The 17,477-nt window shown below is 48.3% G+C and overlaps 1 protein-coding gene across 3 annotated transcripts in view; it reads right to left on the bottom strand.

Moving 5' to 3' along the window:
* LSM14A (LSM14A mRNA processing body assembly factor) overlaps nt 1-17,477 on the bottom strand; it is a 258,431-nt gene that overhangs the window by 60,415 nt on the left and 180,539 nt on the right. For 2 of the 3 annotated variants that reach the window (XR_014972249.1, XM_085638768.1), the window contains exon 7: nt 16,608-16,787. The exons of the other annotated variant lie outside the window; for it this stretch is intronic. Coding sequence is in view for 1 of the 2 variants with exons in the window: in XM_085638768.1 (XP_085494894.1) it covers nt 16,608-16,787 (180 nt within the window). In the remaining variant the exon portion in view is untranslated. The remainder of the gene's footprint in view (nt 1-16,607; nt 16,788-17,477) is intronic. 3 annotated transcript variants of the gene reach the window in all.

The following is a 17,477-nucleotide window of genomic DNA, read 5'->3' as shown; positions in this document are numbered from 1 at the left end:
TTGTGTAAGGGTTCGAAGGGAGAACCCATAAGATAAGTTAATACAAGGTTTAAATCCCATTGAGGCACAATAAAGGGAGTAGGAGGAAACCTGTTTGTGAGACCCTTGAGAAAACGAAGAACAATAGGTGATTTAAATAACGACGGTTGATCCGGCAAACAAAGGAAAACCGATAAATAACCCCTAACAGTAGCCACAGCAAAGCCTTGCTGAGCAAGAGAACGGGCAAACTGAAGGATGTTAGATAGACGAGCCTTTAAAGGGTCAATGGACTTCTCTCCGCACCAAAGTACAAATTTAGACCCCCCTATAGGAATATATGGATTTGGTGGAATGACGTCTGGCAGACAAAATTACATCTACTCCATCCGGTGGGAGAGAAAAAGAACTCCGGTTGCCCCGTTCAATCTCCAGGCATGAAGGTGTAAGCTCTGGAGGTGGGGTGAAGAACCTGCCCCTCCGACTGCGAGAGGAGGCCTGCCCTCAGAGGGAGACGGAGCGCAGGGCACGAGGAGAGGTGGAGAAGATCTGTGTACCACACCCTTCTTGGCCAATCCGGGGCGACCAATATGACTTGGGCCCGGTCTTGGCGAATCTTCCTCAGAACCCGAGGAATCAAGGGTATGGGAGGAAACGGGTAAAGGAGTCGTGAGCCCCAACTCAACTGAAACGCGTCCCCCAACGCTCCCTGCATCGGATACTGGAGACTGCAGAATGACGGGCAGTGAGCATTCTCGTGAGTGGCGAACAGGTCCACCCGAGGAGTTCCCCACATCCGAAAGACGTGACGAACTACCTCCGGATGAAGCCTCCACTTGTGGTCGGCGGAGAACTGCTGACAGACTGTCTGCACGTACGTTCAGAACCCCGGACAGATGATTTGCCATCAGACAAATCTGATGGTCCTGAGCCCAGGACCATAGACGCAGGGCCTTTCTGCAGAGACAAAGAGACCCCACTCCTCCCTGTTTGTTTATATACCATATCGCGGTAGTGTTGTCCGTCAGGACTTGAACAGACTGACCGCGAAGGGAAGGGAGGAAGGCCTTGAGCGCCAAACGTATCGCCTGTAACTCCAGAAGCTTGATGTGAAGAAACCTTTCCTCTGGAGACCAAAGACCCTTGATCTCCAGATCCCCCAGATGAGCACCCCACCCTAAGGTGGATGCATCCGTTATCACCGTGGCCACCGATGGGGGTAGATGCAAGGGCTTTCCTTGGGACAGATTGCCCTCCACGCTCCACCAAGATACATCCGCTGCAGCTTCTCTGGAGATCCTCACAGACTCCCTGAGATCTCCTTTGTGCTCAAACCACTGGTTGCGGAGGCACCACTGGAGCACCCTCATGTGCCAGCGTGCATGGTTGACCAACAGGATGCAGGAAGCAAACAGACCGAGCAGGCGAAGGACCTTCAGGACTGGAACGACCGCTCCATTGCAAAATAAAGGAATCATTGCCTGTATGTCGAGAATCCTTTGAGGAGGAGGGAATGCTCGACACACAGTGTCCAGTACCGCACCTATGAACAGGTTGCGCTGAGAGGGCACCAGGTGAGATTTGGGCACGTTTATCGAGAAACCCAATTTGAACAGCTGAGTTGTATCCTGCAGATGATGAAGCACCTTCTCTGGCCACTCCGCTTTGATCAGCCAGTCGTCCAGATAGGGGAAAACGGCAATCCCCGACCTTCTGAGATGGGCTGCCACCACTGCCATCACCTTAGTGTGGTGCAGTAGTAAGACAAAACGGAAGGACCGCAAACTGATAATGTTGCGATCCTACCGTAAACCGGAGATACTTCCTGTGCGACTTCAGGATGGGGATGTGGAAATACGCATCCTGCAAGACGATGGACACCATCCAGTCCTCCTGATTCAGCGCTTGAAGAACCTGCGCAAGGGTGAGCATCTTGAACTTCTCTTGCTTCAGATAAAAATTCAAGATCCTGAGGTCCAATATCGGACGCAATCTGCCGTCCTTTTTCGGAATCAGGAAATACCGGGAGTAGCATCCCTGACCCCTCTCCTGCTCTGGAACCACCTCTATCGCACCCTTCTGAAACAACTTTAGGACTTCCTCCTGCAGGAGAAGACGGTGGTCCTCCGAGCAAGCACCTTGACAAGGAGGGTAATTTGGAGGGAATTCCCGAAAGGGAAGGGCGTACCCATTTTCTACAAGACCCAGAACCCAGAGATCTGTAGTTACAGATTCCCAATCTTTTAGAAAATGGGTAAGCCGGCACCCCACAGGACCAGCATGATCCAGAATGTCGAATCTAGGGCTGCTTTGCGGTGGTGGGAGGGGCAGAGGAGGAGGAAGAAGAGGTGGAGAGTTGACGGCCATGTGAGCGACCCCTGATTCTTCCTCTGTAACCCTTGGACAAAGAGCCTTGCTGTTGCTGCTGTCGCTGGGTCTGTCTGTAAGAGCGAAAAGTCGCCCTTCCGAAGCCTCTATACTTCTTGAAAGATCCCCTTGGCTGGGATTGAAGACCCAACAACCTTGCCGTAGCCTTGCTTGCCTTGAAGCGTTCGAAAGCGGCATCCGCCTTCTTGCCGAACAAACCAGACCCATCAAATGGTAGGTCCAACAAAGCAGACTGTACATCTTGGGAGAATTCAGAGGACTTTAGCCACGCACCCCTCCTGGTGGCAACAGAAGACCCCATAACTCTGGACTGGAGAAGGAGACACGGATTTCCTCCGACGCCGAGCTGGCGACTTCGGAGCCAAACTCTTATCGGAGTGATGACGAGAAGAATGCCTCCTCTTCTTCTTATGCTTCTTGCCTCTCGAAGCATGCCCCGAAGTCGATTTAGACGCCGACCTAAACCTCGATCTGGACTTCCTCCTTCCTCTCTTTCTTCATCCTGGCGATGAAAAGCTTTGCCTCCCTTTCTTTTAGAGTTTTGGAGCTCATCTTGCGGCAGCAAGAACAACCATCCACATCGTGGTCGGATGAGAGACACCAAACACAGTCTTCAAGTGGGTCTATAATCGACATGTGCTTGCCACATTCCCGACAGGGCTTGAAACCAGACTTCCTTGTCGACATCTTCTCTTAGAGAAACAGAAGAAAACCAGAAGAATACACAGTTTCAGAAAAGCAACTATCAACGATTCCCGAAATCCGTTGGCGTCGACGGCGCGGAAAAAAGGGAACCAACGTCATCACGCCGACGAGGTCTTATGGAGCCGGTGACGTCAGCGGAGCGGAGCCGTGTCTCTGTGACGTCGTCTAGACCTCATCGGCGTGGACTGCTACAAAAGCTTCCGAATGTTGCTGGCGCAGGGGATATTCACAAGGTGAGGAATCCACTGGCAGATGTATCCAGCAGAAGGCCTTTGTACCGTTCATTTGTCAACTAGGGGTGGATGGAATTTCAAGGCCCGGGGGATTAGGATAAAATACATTTAAGAAGCTCTAGTCAGCTTGGCGTTTGCGCAGGTTGTAGGAAAGTTCCCTTTTTTTACATTGTCATCCCCACTTTTTTAATGATGTGATTTCAATTGAAATTGCACTGGGTTCCTGCTAACCAGGTCCCAAGTGCCAGAATTCTTACCCAAAACTGTACAATTGTTTCCCCCCAATTGGCAAAAACTTGAGCATGCTCTGCAAGTCTCTAGTAAATGGTGCCCTGGTACCTATGGCCTGAGGTACTAAAAAGAGGACCCCTAACTCCTGTAGCATGAATTGAGCCACCCTACTGAACACCTCACTAAGCACACGCAAGACTGCCATTGCAGGCTGCGTGTCTTGGTGCAGACAAAAGTGAAAACACAACATGACATCCCTGTGTGCCTGTCACCTGCTACTGCATAGGATACTGGTAAGTCACCCCAACTGCAGGCCTGACAGCCCTAAGGCGGGGTGCTTAATATTACAGGTGAGGGCATACCTGTGAGAAATTGGTTCTGTATATACTGTTCCCAAATAGGTACAGTGTGTACAGAGTCCACAGTCCCCAGAGGTTTGGCAGAGGCTAAAGTTAGATATAACCTTACTCCCTAAAGTGGTAGCTTGGTCGAACAGTAAGGCAGTATCAGAGGAAAGTGTAAAGCATTTGTTGTACACACTCAGTCAGCAAATAGTCTCACACACTCAAGAACTGAACTCTAGGCCAATGGTTTGTATATAAAAATATATGGTTGTTTTATTTTAGAACCAACAATAGGTATCAATATATACTTTCTCGGAATGAGATGCTTTAGTTAAATACTTTTCAATAGGCAATAGTCTTTTGAATGCAATGGTTACAGTTTGTTGCAATTGGCAACACAATTCAAACACAATTATACACTGAGCTCAATGGGAAATTCTAAGTAAATGCAATTGATTACTTTTAGGATTATTTTTCCAACTCCAGGACTGGATCCTAGATTCAGTCCTGGGACAGTTCCTCGAAACAGGTGAGTAAATAATTTTGTTACTGTGATTTTTAAGCAATATTTTGGTATTTTAAAAGTTGACACAAACTTTTTCTAATAAAATCACCAATGTTATCCTATGGGAGGAAATTCACTTAGCAGGTAAGTGGGGTTATGGTTACTTTTTCTAGCTCAGTGTTGGATCCTGGATCCAGCACTAGCGTACCACCTGTAAGCAGTTGGGAGAATGCGTTTAGGTTATACAGGCGATTTTTAACGAATATTTGTAAGTTTGCAAAATCGACAACTTTTCAGCAAAAACCAGGCAATGTTATCCTATGGAAGGAAATTCAAGTTGCAGGTAAAGTATGTTCTCGTTACTTTTGTAATCCAGTGCTGGGCTCCTAGGCTCAGTACTGGGACATCTATCTAAAACAGGCAAGTAATTAAGTTTTCACAGTTGGTACGATTTTTAAAGAATATTTGTAGTTTGCAAAAATCGACACTTAGAAGAAATTTCACAGAAAAACAGTCAATGGTTTCCTATGGGAGAAAATTGGGTTAGCGGCAAGTATGCCTGGGATTACTTTTCAGGGTCAGTGCTGGGTACCAAGATCCAGCACTGGTATCTCTCCTAATAGCGGGTGAATATTTTCGATTTCATTACTCGGTTGATTTTAGGTGAATATTTTCAAGTTTAGAAACTCCACACTTAGAAGAATTTTCAAGTGAAACCAGCCAATGTTACCCTATGGAAGAAAAGTGAGTTCTCTTCAAGATAAACTCCCCCACCCAACTCCAATGGGTAACACTGTGCCCAGCGACCTCTGCACACCACCCCAGTGCCGCTGGTGGTGCAGTACCTACCTGGTCATGAACCTCGCCCTGTGCTGTCCTAAACCCCGAAGCCTGGAAAAGTAAGTCTAGTACTTACCTGCAAATTGTTTCAAATTGTTTTCCTCAATAGGAATGCATTGCAAGTGTATCTGTTGCATTGCACTAATTGTATCCCTGCCAAAGCATACAACAGTACTCGAGTGACATTTGCAGAAAGCATTCTTAAAATTGTAAAACTTATAACTACATTTATAAAACATTACCGCATTCCTGAAAAGTAGTACACACCAAAAATAGAAACACTTCCATTTACATGCAAGAGTGCCTTATAGAAGGCCTTCTCGCTTCTTTCAAAATGCCCATGCAGGCCTGAGGAATTCATAAGTGTCCATACTGGAGGACCTCAGGAGCCATGCTGCCAAGTTCAGCAAGGGAAGGTTGAGATGATGAATGCTCCCATTCATCTGGGACAGCAGGTCCGGTCTGCACGGCAGCCTCTTGTGTGGACATTCCGATAGGTGTAGAAGATCCGGGTACCACCACTGTCTTGGCCAGTCTGGAGCGATCAGAATCCTTCTCGCCTTCAAGTGGGAGAGCTCGGTTAAGACCTTTGGGATGAGAGGAAGAGGGGAAAAAGTGTAAACAAAGCCCCCTGACCAGTTGATCAAAAGGGCTTTCCCTCTCGACCCTGCCCGGTAGAACCTTGATCCGAAGTTGCAGCATTTTTTGTTGGTCTCGTCTGAGAAAAGATTGATGCTTGGACGACCCCATTCTCAAACAATTCCTTCCACCACTTCGTCGTGTAGAACCCAATCTTGTTGATCATCGAAGTGACGACTGAGGGAATCTGCTTTAGAGTTTTGCTCTCCTGGTAGATGAATCACTGTGATCGACAGTTTCCTTGCTATGAGCCAATGCCAGAGCGTTTGAGCCTCCAGGGACATAGGCTGCGCTAGTGTACCTCCCTGTTTGTTTAAATAGTACATGGTGGTTATATTGTAGGTCTGGACTAGTATGAAGATGGTCTGAATAGAGGGTAGAAAAGCCTTGAGTGCTAGATACACAGCCCTTAGCGCCAGCATATTGATATGGTACGACTGTTCTTTTGACGACCACCGACCTTGAGTCTGGAGGGACCCCATGTGCACTCCCCACCCCTGGATTGAGGCCCCTGTGATTAACAATTGTGTCGGAGGAGGCTGATGGAAGAGCACTCCGACCAAGAGGTTCTCCTGTCGCATCCACCATGAGATAGATGATGTGGCTGCACTCGAGAGATGGATCTTTTCATCCCATTGAGCAGATCGCAGATCCCATTTGTCCCCCAGACCTGCTGTAAAGGACGCATCCTCAGCCTGGTGTTGGTGACGAGAAAGATGCAGGATGCCATCGACCCTAGGAGAGAAGCAACCTGTGGGAGTGAAGGAAAAGCAGTGCGAAGAATCTGCCTGCACTTCAGAGTGATAGATGATCGTCTCTCCTCCGAAGGAAACACTTTTCCTACTTCGGAGTCTATTGTTGCAGCCAGATAGTGGATTCTTGGAGTAGGATGTTGAACTGACTTCTCGAAATTAACATGAAGGCCCAGCCATTGACAAAGGGCTGGACATCATTGGTAGTGGGTCTAACACTGTGGAAATGGACCCTTCAGAAGCCAGTTGCCGAGATAGGTACACAAACATTCCCTGTCACCTTAAAGCAGCTGCTACTACTGCAATGCATTTGGTGAACACTTGGAGCGGACTTCAACCCGAAGAACTCTGAACTGATGGTGCTTAGCTCCCACCAGAATACGAAGGAACGTCCAATGACGTTGGTTGATTGGGACATGAAAATATGCATCTTGCAGGTCTATCGAACACAGAGTACCCTTCTGGGGACGAGGATATATTAGATGGAGTCAACATGCGAAACATTTCCTTCCAGATGGATTTGTTTAAAGAGCGCAAATCCAGTATAGGTCTGAATTTTGACCTTTCTTTCTCACTAGAACTTACCTTGAGTATACTCCTCGACCTCGTTGAGATATAGGAACTTCTTCGAGGGCTGATTTTCATAGGAGCGTGTATACTTCCTGCTGCAGTACTTGCATCTGGTAGCACGCGGTCTTTACTGGTGCGATCTCCAGAGGTTGATGAAAAACGCATAGTACCCATTCTGCAATGTACTCAATACCCATTGATCATTTGTGATGCTGCGCCACTCTTCCAGGTGGTTGGCTATACTCCCACCCCCCCACTGGGGTGGTAAACAGCGATGGGGTAAGAGATTGCTCATCAAAAGCTACTCCTATACCTTCACTAAACTCTGGAACTTCTTGCCCACCTCCCTGAAAAACGAACACAAGCTGCTACAGTCTAACTGCCTTTTAGTGCCTAGATACCTCCGAGTCATGCTGCGCCTTAGAAATTCTTCATTTCATTTAATTTAGAAATTCTTAATTTCATTTCTTTGATGGAGCTTTCGCTGAGGTAGCAGATTGGCATGATGACCCTATCCCTCTGGGGGTGCGAAGCCCTAGATAGTGGGTTCTGGCTTGGTGCAGTTGGTGCCTCTGCAACGGAGGGGTTTGAACCTTCTGATGGAAAGGCAGGCAGTCGTATGGCCTGTATCTGTACTCCTTTTTCTTCAAGCCATACCGCTTTCAGGGTGTCTAGCTCGGATTTCATTCTTGACATGGTCATCTGTATGCATGCCAAATAAGGAGGATCCTGAAAAAGGAGATTCAGGATCCGTTGTCGAGCCGCAGGCTTTAGTGCAGTAAGCAGGAGCAAGGATTAATGTCTGGCACAGATGCCTTGTGCTTAAGAATGAGCAGATAAAGTTGCTCCATCAGCTGTTGCACTAATGATTTGATTAGCCACCAAACCTTCTTGCAACTCCTCCTCGAAATCTCTGTGATCCTCCTAGGGAAGTTTGTCCTTAAATTTTTCTAGAGTCCCACAAAGCCCTATCATAGCACCCCAAAAGGGCTGAAGCGCTGGAAACCTTCAGCATGGAGGCCGAAGTACCACAAATGTTTCTTCCCCAAGAGTCCTGTGCTCTGCTTTCCTTATCATGAGGCACTGTTGAGGAGGAAGCTACTGCATATGTCTTAAGCCGCAGCGATGATCACGGAGTCTGGCGGTGGATCGGCTCTAAGGAATAGCTGATCTTCTTCTGGAGGCCTGTATTTTTTTCAAGATCCTTACTGGTGCGGCCTTGATAGTTGCTGGTGAGAGGAACACATCCATAACAGGCTGAAGAAGCCCTGGTACCAGAGGCAACAAAGACCTGGCCCCTGATCTGTGGTGTAAAGTCTAAAAAAATCACAGAGGATGAAGTTTGGGGGAGGTAGGCATATCGATTCTCAATTTTGTTGTCCCTGGCCAATACATCTTGGAAAGTACTGACATCATCCACTGGCAAGAACCTCGAAGGTGGACTGTCTGTTAGGGTCGGAGAATAGTTCCCTTTCGAAGACTGAGTAGAAGAAGGTGCTGGTGATCTGCGTTTTCTCCGATGACCAGGAAATGTAGACCTTCTTCTTGAGGAAGTTGTCACTGTACGAGCATGATCTGACCCTCTCGAAGGAGTGGTAGGCGAGAGATCTACTGCCTGAACCAGAAGAGCCAGTGGTGACCTGTGTAGGGAACTGGAGTAGTCTTGGGGTTCCCGTACCGGCCCCATTATGGACTTCTGCCAGTGATGCAGTGGTGGTACAAAAGGGGGTGGTGATGGACGGAGTATCAGAACCAATCAAACACTCACACCCAGTCAACAGATCTGGGTTTGATCCATCACCGTTCTTTAGCCCACTCTGCCACCCCAGTTCAGACATGGCCATATGCAAATCAGTTTGACCCAGTGCCTCATGGGAACAGTGCAGCCCGAACTGCCAAGCCATGCCTTCCCTGGACCGGAAACAAGCTTCCTAGGACCGGTTTCTGGCATTTCAGCCGTCTTCAGCCAGGCTTGCTTGAATCCAGTGGCAAAGTGAGCAAGGGACTCACGTCTGAGCATACCCTGCCAACTTATATGGAAATATATATATATATATATATATAATTTTTTTTAATAGTTTCCTGGGGTCCCCGCGATGGGCGGGCCCCTAGAAGAGAACTCCTGTGAACAGCAGCTCTGTTCACAAGAAACTCCTAAGACAGACAGACTGCTGAGGACAAAGAAGCCCAACGCATGGAACCACCAGTCGCCTACGGCCTGATTTGGAGTGGCCCACCGGTCCCAGCGCGGTCCCCCAACGCTCCAGAGTCCAAGTCCACTGTGGGTGGACCCCTCCAGGACTCCCCGACGTCGCCTGTAGCCTCTGCACGGAGACCCCCACCCACCTGAGAGTGGCCAGGTAAGGTGAAATCAGACATCAAAAAACACCCCTGCATCCAGCCGCCCTAGAGAAAAGAAACAGAGGTGCAACTACATCCCTGAACCCTCCAACCTATCTGCCCAGCTGTTGGTTCCACCAGAAGTCTTCCTGGACCGAGCCTGCAGCCAAAATCCAAAACCGGCAACTGGAACACTGTCAATTCGGAGAGCTCCGGACCAAACAACTAGATGGTGGACTAATGTAAAGGCTAGCTTTTTGTGACTCTGGACTGTTGCTCAAAGAATCATGCTTCAGCATCTTGGTTGTGCTGTCTGAATGCATTCTTGTTCGACTGACCAGGCGTTTTACAGGAAATGAGGCACCGTGGGCGTAGGGTCTTTATGGTATTGTCTTTCAACCTCACGTCTCAAGTTTGATGTCTTTGTGTGTCCCGAGCCTCCTATACCTCTACATAATTGGAGAAACCCATTATCTACATCGATAGAATGCCCAGCTTCACATTTTCCATCTCTTGACAAACTCGCCATGTCAGTATTTGCCAAATGTGCTTTAAGAATCTTGTCCCTGTGAACTAGGATCTTTGGGTGAAAGTATGGGCATGGGACAGTGCTCAGACTTATTATATCGAGGGTAACTGAACATACAGAGTGGATGTTCGTCATTGAGGTAGAGATTGTGCAAAGCATGCAACTCTAGAAGAGCTTTCCTGCTGTAAAACCTTATTCCACGAGTGTAAGTAAAATAAAACAATTAAAATAGGCTTTGGTTTGTTGCTGGATTTCTGGGCCCAGTTCAAGTTTGATGCAACCCACAAAGTTGCTCAGCCTGGCCAACTACACCAGAAAGGCCATGCTTCAAGTTTCCACTTAACCCACTGAGGAACTCAAATGGTGTGGATCCTGCCTCAAGTCCCTAAGAGTAAAGAATTATGATCCAGCAATAAAGCTGCGAGAGAAAACAAATAGTTTCTTACCTGTCGGTGTAGTTTTGCAGCTTGAAGATCTTTCTGGATTCACTATGCTGTGCATTATTCCGCGATCTGGTGGTTGGTCCGGATTCGTAATCTCTTGTTTTTTGTTTTTTCTTTTTGTAGCCCAGGTGGGCGTCGACGTCCCACCATTTGGTGTACCTCTCGTGACGTCGGTGTGCTTCCTGCGGAAGTCCCTCCTTTGGGGCGCCATCTTCGGGTTCTTTTTTCCCCTCCTTCCTCTTTTTTTTTCTTTTAACCCTAGGCTTAAAGTATCTTCCTTATATCTCCTCTCAGTTTTATCCTGTTATTTCAGTCTTTGTCCTTCCACCCTTTTTTCTCCTGCCTCATCTTCCTGGCGGAGGTGGGTGGGTTCGCTAGTTAATTCAGAAAGATCTTCAAGCTGCAAAACTACACCGACATGTAAGAAACTATTCGCTTTGCAGCGTGAATCTTTCTGGATTCACTATGCTGTGCATAGATTTTGTAGCGGTTTGTTATCTCTGTGGCGGCTGGGTGGAAGATGAGCGTTGTTCGTTGAATATATGTTGAAGCACCTTCTGTCCTACTTGTGCTTGCAACTCGCTTACTCTGCGCAGTGAGGTTATTGCCACCAGAAAGGCTGTCTTCATTGTCAGCATTTGGAGGGAGGCCTTGTGCATGGGCTCAAAGGGCGCTTTCATAAGTTCCGTCAGGACTATGTTGAGGTTCCATGCCGGAGGCGGCATCCTCTTTGGTGGCGCTATTCTTTTCCCCCCCTTCCAGGAATCTCTTTACTACCCGTGACGTAAAGAAGCTTCCTCCTGTCTCACCTCGTGTATAAGCTACAATCGCCACTAGGTTTTACCCTCAGTGACGATGAGCAAAGTTTCGTCTTCAGAAGGTGTGTGAGGTATCTAAGCACCGTTGATTCCTTTGTCATTTTTCCTTGCAGTTTATTATTGCTGCACCACATTGTGAACCTTTTCCACTTTTCCCCATAACATTTCCGTGTTGTTGGTCTCCTTGCCTCCCGCAGCACTCGCATAGCGCTTGGAGGTAGTTTAAGGTGTGCGAACTCTATGTCTTCAGGAGCCAAGCTGCCAGTCCGAGGCTCTCTGGCTCTGGGTGTAGAACCTCTCCGTTCTGCATGGAGAGCAAGTCCTTTCTTTTTGCGAATTTGTGTGGAGGTCCCTGTGCCATTTCCACTGTTTGCGAGTACCATGTCTGTCTCGCCCACTGTGGTGCACACCAGGATCATTGTCATGTTGCTGGTCTTGCACTTGTTGAGTACCCTGTGCATCAGTGGTATTGGTGGAAAAGCGTATGCAAATGTCCTTGACCAACTTATCCATAGGGCATTCCCCTGGGACTGTTTTTCTGGTTGTCTGGATGCGAAGTTTCGGCATTTTGCATTCAGGCGTGTTGCAAACAGGTCTATTGTCGGTGTACCCCACCTTTTGAATAGCCTTTGCGTTTCCTGTCCATTGAGCTCCCATTCGTGGGATGCCGAGGTCTGCCTGCTGAGCCAATCGGCTTCCACGTTGTCTTTCCCTGGTAGGTGTATCGCCAGCAGGTCTATTTTGAGTGGGATGGCCCATCTCCAAAATCTCTTGTGCCAGAGATGAAAGGGGGAACAATTGTGTTCCTCCCTGCTTGTTGATATAGAACATTGTGGTAGTATTGTCCGTCTGTATCAACACCTTTTGGTTGTATAGCTGCCTCTGGAAGGCCTTCAGGGCTAGCAGTACGGTCTTCAATTCCAGGTAGTTGATGTGTCTGACCGCATCTGCTGGAGTGCACAGACCCCTCACTCTGAGCTGGTTCATGTGCGCCCCCCATCCTATCTGGGATGCGTCTGTGGTAACTGTCACAGTTGGGCTTGGTGGTGTCAAGGGCTTTCCTACAGTTATGTTCTCCCTGTTCCACCATGCTATCTCCTCTTGCACTGCGTGCGTAAAAACCACTAGATCCCCCCAACTTCCGTTCGCTTGTGAACATTGTTGTTGCAGCCATTCCTGGAACGGTCTCATGTGAAGCTGTACATTGGGGACTAGGTGAAGGCATCACGCCATCATAACCATGATCTTGCTCGCTGTTCTCACTGTCAGAGCTCGCCCCTTCTGGTAGAGACGCGTCTCCTTCAGCAGGGCTATCGTTCTCCTGTCGCTGGGCATGACTGTTTTGTCTAAGGTGTTGATCTGCGCTCCCAGGAAGATCTTCACCTGTTCTGGTTCCATTGATGACTTTCCCCAGTGTATCGAGAACCTCAGGCTTGTTAGTGTTCTTGTCACCCGCTCTGCGTGCTCCTCGCACTTGTCGCAAGTACTTGCTTTGATCAGCCAGTCGTCTAGGTAAGGATACACACGAATCCCTTCTCTCCTTAGGTACGCTGCTACTGCTGCAAGGCATTTCGTGAAAACCCTTGGTGCGGACTTTAGACCGAATGCCAGGGTTGTGAATTGGTAATGGTCCTGGTTGATGTTGAACCTTAACAGGTTCTTGTGGCGCCTGTTCATCGGGATGTGCAGGTAGGCATCTTTGAGATCCACGGTGGACATGTAGTCTCCGCCTTGTATTTGAGGTAGCACTTCTTGTAGTGATGTCATTTTGAATTTGTGTCTTTACGAATTTTTTTTTTAGGAATCGTAGATCCAGGATGGGTCTTAAAGTTTCGTCCACCTTTGGGACCAGGAAGTAGTTTGAGTGCACTCCCTTGTTCCTTTCTCTGCATGGCACTGGTTCTATGGCCTCCTTTTGGAGTAGTAGTTGTGCCTCTTCCCTGAGTTGAGCAAGCTCTTGACCAGAGCGTTGTCTTCTCTTTGGTTTCCTGTTTGGAGGCTTTTCTCCAAATCTATGCAGTATCCGTGCTGTATGACGTTGAGTATCCATTTGTCTGTGGTTACTTTTTGCCATTGTTGAAGGTAAAGTCCCAGTCTTCCGCCTACCGGTGTTGTATGCTCGTAGGCGCTTGTTTCGTGTACCCACCTCACTGTGTTCATTTTTCGCTTCACCCCTCGGGGTATACTGGGAGTGAGCGTCTCCTTGCGTGCAAAGTCACTTAGAAGAGGGTTGGTCTCCCCTTCTTCTTTGGCTATGTCCGTTTCCCCTCCCACGAAAGGACTGGCCTCGAGGTTGGTACTGCCAGTTCTGCTTCTGCTGTCCTTGTTGGCTGTGACTGTCACCCTGCTGTCCTTGCTGGAATGCTTGGTGTGACGTTCCCTGCTGGTTACGTCCCGTTCCGTAGGGTCTCCGAGCTGGGGTGCCTCTTCTGATCCCTCTGAAATGCAGGGCCCCCATGGACCTTGCCGTCTCGTTTTCCTTCTTCAGTTGGGAGAGCTTCTCGTCCACCGGTGCCCCGAACAGCGTTTCACCGTTGAACGGGGTGTTCAGTATGTTGTTCTGGACCGCTTGTTTGAATCCAGAAATTCTCAGCCAGGCCTGCCTTCTTTCAGTGATCCCAATGACCATTAGTCTGCTCGAAGTCTCAGCCCCGTCCAATGCAGTCTTAATGCATGAGTTAGCGATATTCTTCCCCTCCTCCACTAGCTGGGAAGCCCTTTATCGGTAATCTTCTGGGAGATGCTTGACTAGTTCCCCCATCTCATCCCAATGCTGGTACTGGTGCCTGTTCAGTAGCACATTAGTTTTTGCCATGCGCCAGTGCATTGCGGCGTTTTTCAACCTTCCTTCCAGTGAGGTCCATCCTTCTGCTCTCCTTATCAGGAGGTGGTCCCGAGGTCGCCGGCACATTGGCTCTTCTCCTGGCCGTGGAAGCAATGATGGAGTCGGCAGTGACCGATCCCTTGATGTAAGGAGGATCCTGCGAGGAGTGCTTGTACTTTTCCGTTCTGGGCGTGATGGACCGGCATGTTGCTGGGTCCTTAAACGCCTCCTTCCCTTGGTTCATCACGCTTTGGAGCATGGGGAGGAACTGGCTCCTCGTCTGGATGGCGAGCAGAGTCTCGAGTAGGAAATCAGCTTTCGGCTTTTCCTCGTCTAATTTCACTCCAAAAGCCGCTGCAGCGCTCTTGACTACCATGTTGTATGCCCCGATGTTGCCTGGCGGCGAAGGCCTCGCAGGATAAGTCTCCACGGGCTCTTCGGGATTTTCGGCGTCTATGTCCTGCCATTCCAGCTCCTGAGTCGTCGACGGCGCTGAGCCGTAGAACGACTGCTGATCCTCTTCATCGATTCCCTCATAGTAGGGGCCTTCTTCCTCCTCTTCCGGATCCTTCGACAGCTCTTCGGCGTCAAATTCTTCCTGTTCCTCGATCTCTACGACCTCCGTCGGTGGGATCGTTGGGATCATGAATTTCTTCATTTTTTCGTCGAACTCCTTCCTCTGAAGGATGCTCTCCATCTCCGCCTCGAGCCTTCTCTTTTTCTTCTCCATTTCGGAGACTTGTTCGGCGTCGACCGCAGGTCTCTTCGACGGAGCTTGCGTCGACGCGGCCTTGTCTTTCGTCGCCGAGCGCCCCACCTCGTGGGCCTGCTTCGACAACCTCTGTCTTTCGGCGGCCTTCGGCACCTGGGAGTCCTTCTCGAAGGATCCGCTGGGCCTTCTGTCCTTGGATCCACTCGACGGGTCTCTTACCTCGTCAGGCGTTTTCTTATCGGTCTCTGCGACAGTGAAGCCATCAGGTCCTTCGGCGATGTTGTCATAGTCGGTGGAGAGGCCCAGATCGTACAGCGACGGGGCCTTACCCTTGCCTTCCATGTTGAAATTGGCTCTCCTCTGTCTATCTCTCAGCCGGAGAGTCTTCGGCATGAATGCGGAACAGGCGTTGCAGTCCTTGCTCTCGTGGTTGATCGGCAGGCAAAGGTTGCACACCGGATGTTGGTCCTTCTGCGCGTACTTGTGGCGGCAGTTAGGGCAGAATTTAAATGGTGTCTTGTCCATTGCGCTCAGAGACCCTGAATGCGCATTTTCCTATGGGCGTCGAAGAATTGAGGATCTCCTCCTTCGCCGTTCCCGGCTGTAATTCCTTCCTCTCTGTAGTCTTCTGCAAATTCTCCTTCGATGAAACTCGAGTATTTTCCTTCTTCCTTCGTTTAAAACTCTGGAGCTTCTCGATGACGATCCAGACCCAACGGCGGAAAAAAGAAACTGAAGATGGCGCCCCAAAGGTGGGACTTCCGCAGGAAGCACGACAACATCACGAGAGGTACACCAAATGGTGGGACGTCGACGCCCACCTGGGCTACAAAAAAAAAAAAAAAGAAGAAAGAAAGACTACGAATCCGGACCCAACCACCAGATCGCAGAATAATGCACAGCATAGTGAATCCAGAAAGATTCACGCTGCAAAACTACAGGGCACTTTCTCCATGCACAGAGTACACGGACAGTGATGCACCGGCATGGCAGTGGTAACAAGGAAAGGACAACTTAATCAGGATTGGCAACTGCATGGAAACCAGGCTGTGAAGGGGCATAGCAGAAGGGAGAAGAACCAACCCTGCTGAACCTGCCTTCCTGATGCACAAGCAGCTAAGTGCATGCAGTCCTTTTTGGAAGCAGTGATATTTAACCAGGAGACAGAGTGAGTCCGATGACTCAACTGCTTTCATCATTTTCTAGCCAGTTTCTTTATGTTCCAGTTGCAGCTGCCTTTTTGGAGAACAGTAGATGCCATTTAACTTGGCCTTATTGGGTAATGACTGAAAGATCCAATTGACATTCCCAATTCTGGTCTAGCGATTATCCCTTTTAATTCACTGTTAATAGATCTACAGGTTTAACTGGTGTTTAGTATTCTGGTGACTGATAATTTCACCGTTTGTTCTGGCCTTTCAGCCTGAGATCCACCTAGCACTTCAGTTTGCTTCTTTTGGGGACCGGTTACTTGTCTCTGGACCCTTAGAAAGTACGGGTGAGGAATGTGTGTGTGATGCAAGCTTAACACATCCGAAGTGGGATGTCAAAAGCTCCAATTGCATGTCATAGACTGATCTACAACTACAATGTGACACTCCAATGAACCCCAGCTGGAAAAGGCATATATCTGCCATAAAGTATTCAGATATCCATATGCCAGGTGGAGTTAACATTAACAAACCTGAAAGATAAAAGTTATTAGCCAATCCAAATGAGAAGGAAAAAAAAACTAGAAAGAAACTAGTGACTAACCTTTTAACTTTAATTTGTTGTGGAATTCTCTGTCAATTTCTTCCTTGTTGAACTGTGCATTAGCACTCTCAAAATCAAAATCTTTTTCAAACTTCATTGGTCCATCCCTACGAATACCAAATCTTCCTCTTCCCCCACGGTGGCCACCACGTCCTCTTCTTGCAGGTGGAGCACCTGGTGCTTTAATGATAGAAAGAGTCAATTTTGAGGGGGAAGTGAAGAGGCAGCACAAGACCTACTGTAATCTGCTGAATGAAGTATTTGGTGCATTCAAATTAAAATACTCAAGTCATGGGAGGCCAATGCGAGGCATGCAGCTAGAAGGCATGGTTGCTACTGTGCTTGAGCATACTTGCTAAAGAAAGCTTGGGTAAAAAGCATCAGAAAAGCTAACAGAAACCGTTATGTAAATAAAATGGGAAAAACGGATGATGGGGAAGGGGTGGGGGGATATTACAGCAGGCATTCTGGATTTGGTAATTTGCAGAGTTACTATAAAGAAGAAAAAATTGAGCACAGATGTGATACATCAACTGGAACAATTGATGCACAGCCTTGATCTTAACAATTGGAATATGAAAATGTGTGCAGCTATGCTGAAAGGTCAAGAAGGGACAGCCAATGGAGGAATATCCCAAGGAACACATCGTGGAGCCGTCCATTCTAAATATGCTCCGGGTAGCCTGGTGAAGTGATATTTTTTAAGTGCAAAATGCCCATAGCTCCCGGAGGTGAACATAAAACCTGGAGGCAAATCCAGGACCATAGCGGTTAGAATTTTTAACTACTGGGACTTATAATCTATTTTAAGCTTAGCTATGAAAAATTGCCCAACTGCAATTTGAAAATTATAATGTTAGTGAGTGCCCA

The sequence above is a fragment of the Triturus cristatus genome, chromosome 12 (genome assembly GCF_964204655.1).
Source record: "Triturus cristatus chromosome 12, aTriCri1.1, whole genome shotgun sequence".
Taxonomy (NCBI): domain Eukaryota; kingdom Metazoa; phylum Chordata; class Amphibia; order Caudata; family Salamandridae; genus Triturus; species Triturus cristatus.
Note: the sequence above shows the minus strand (reverse complement) of the source record. Positions and strands in the feature narration are given on the sequence as shown.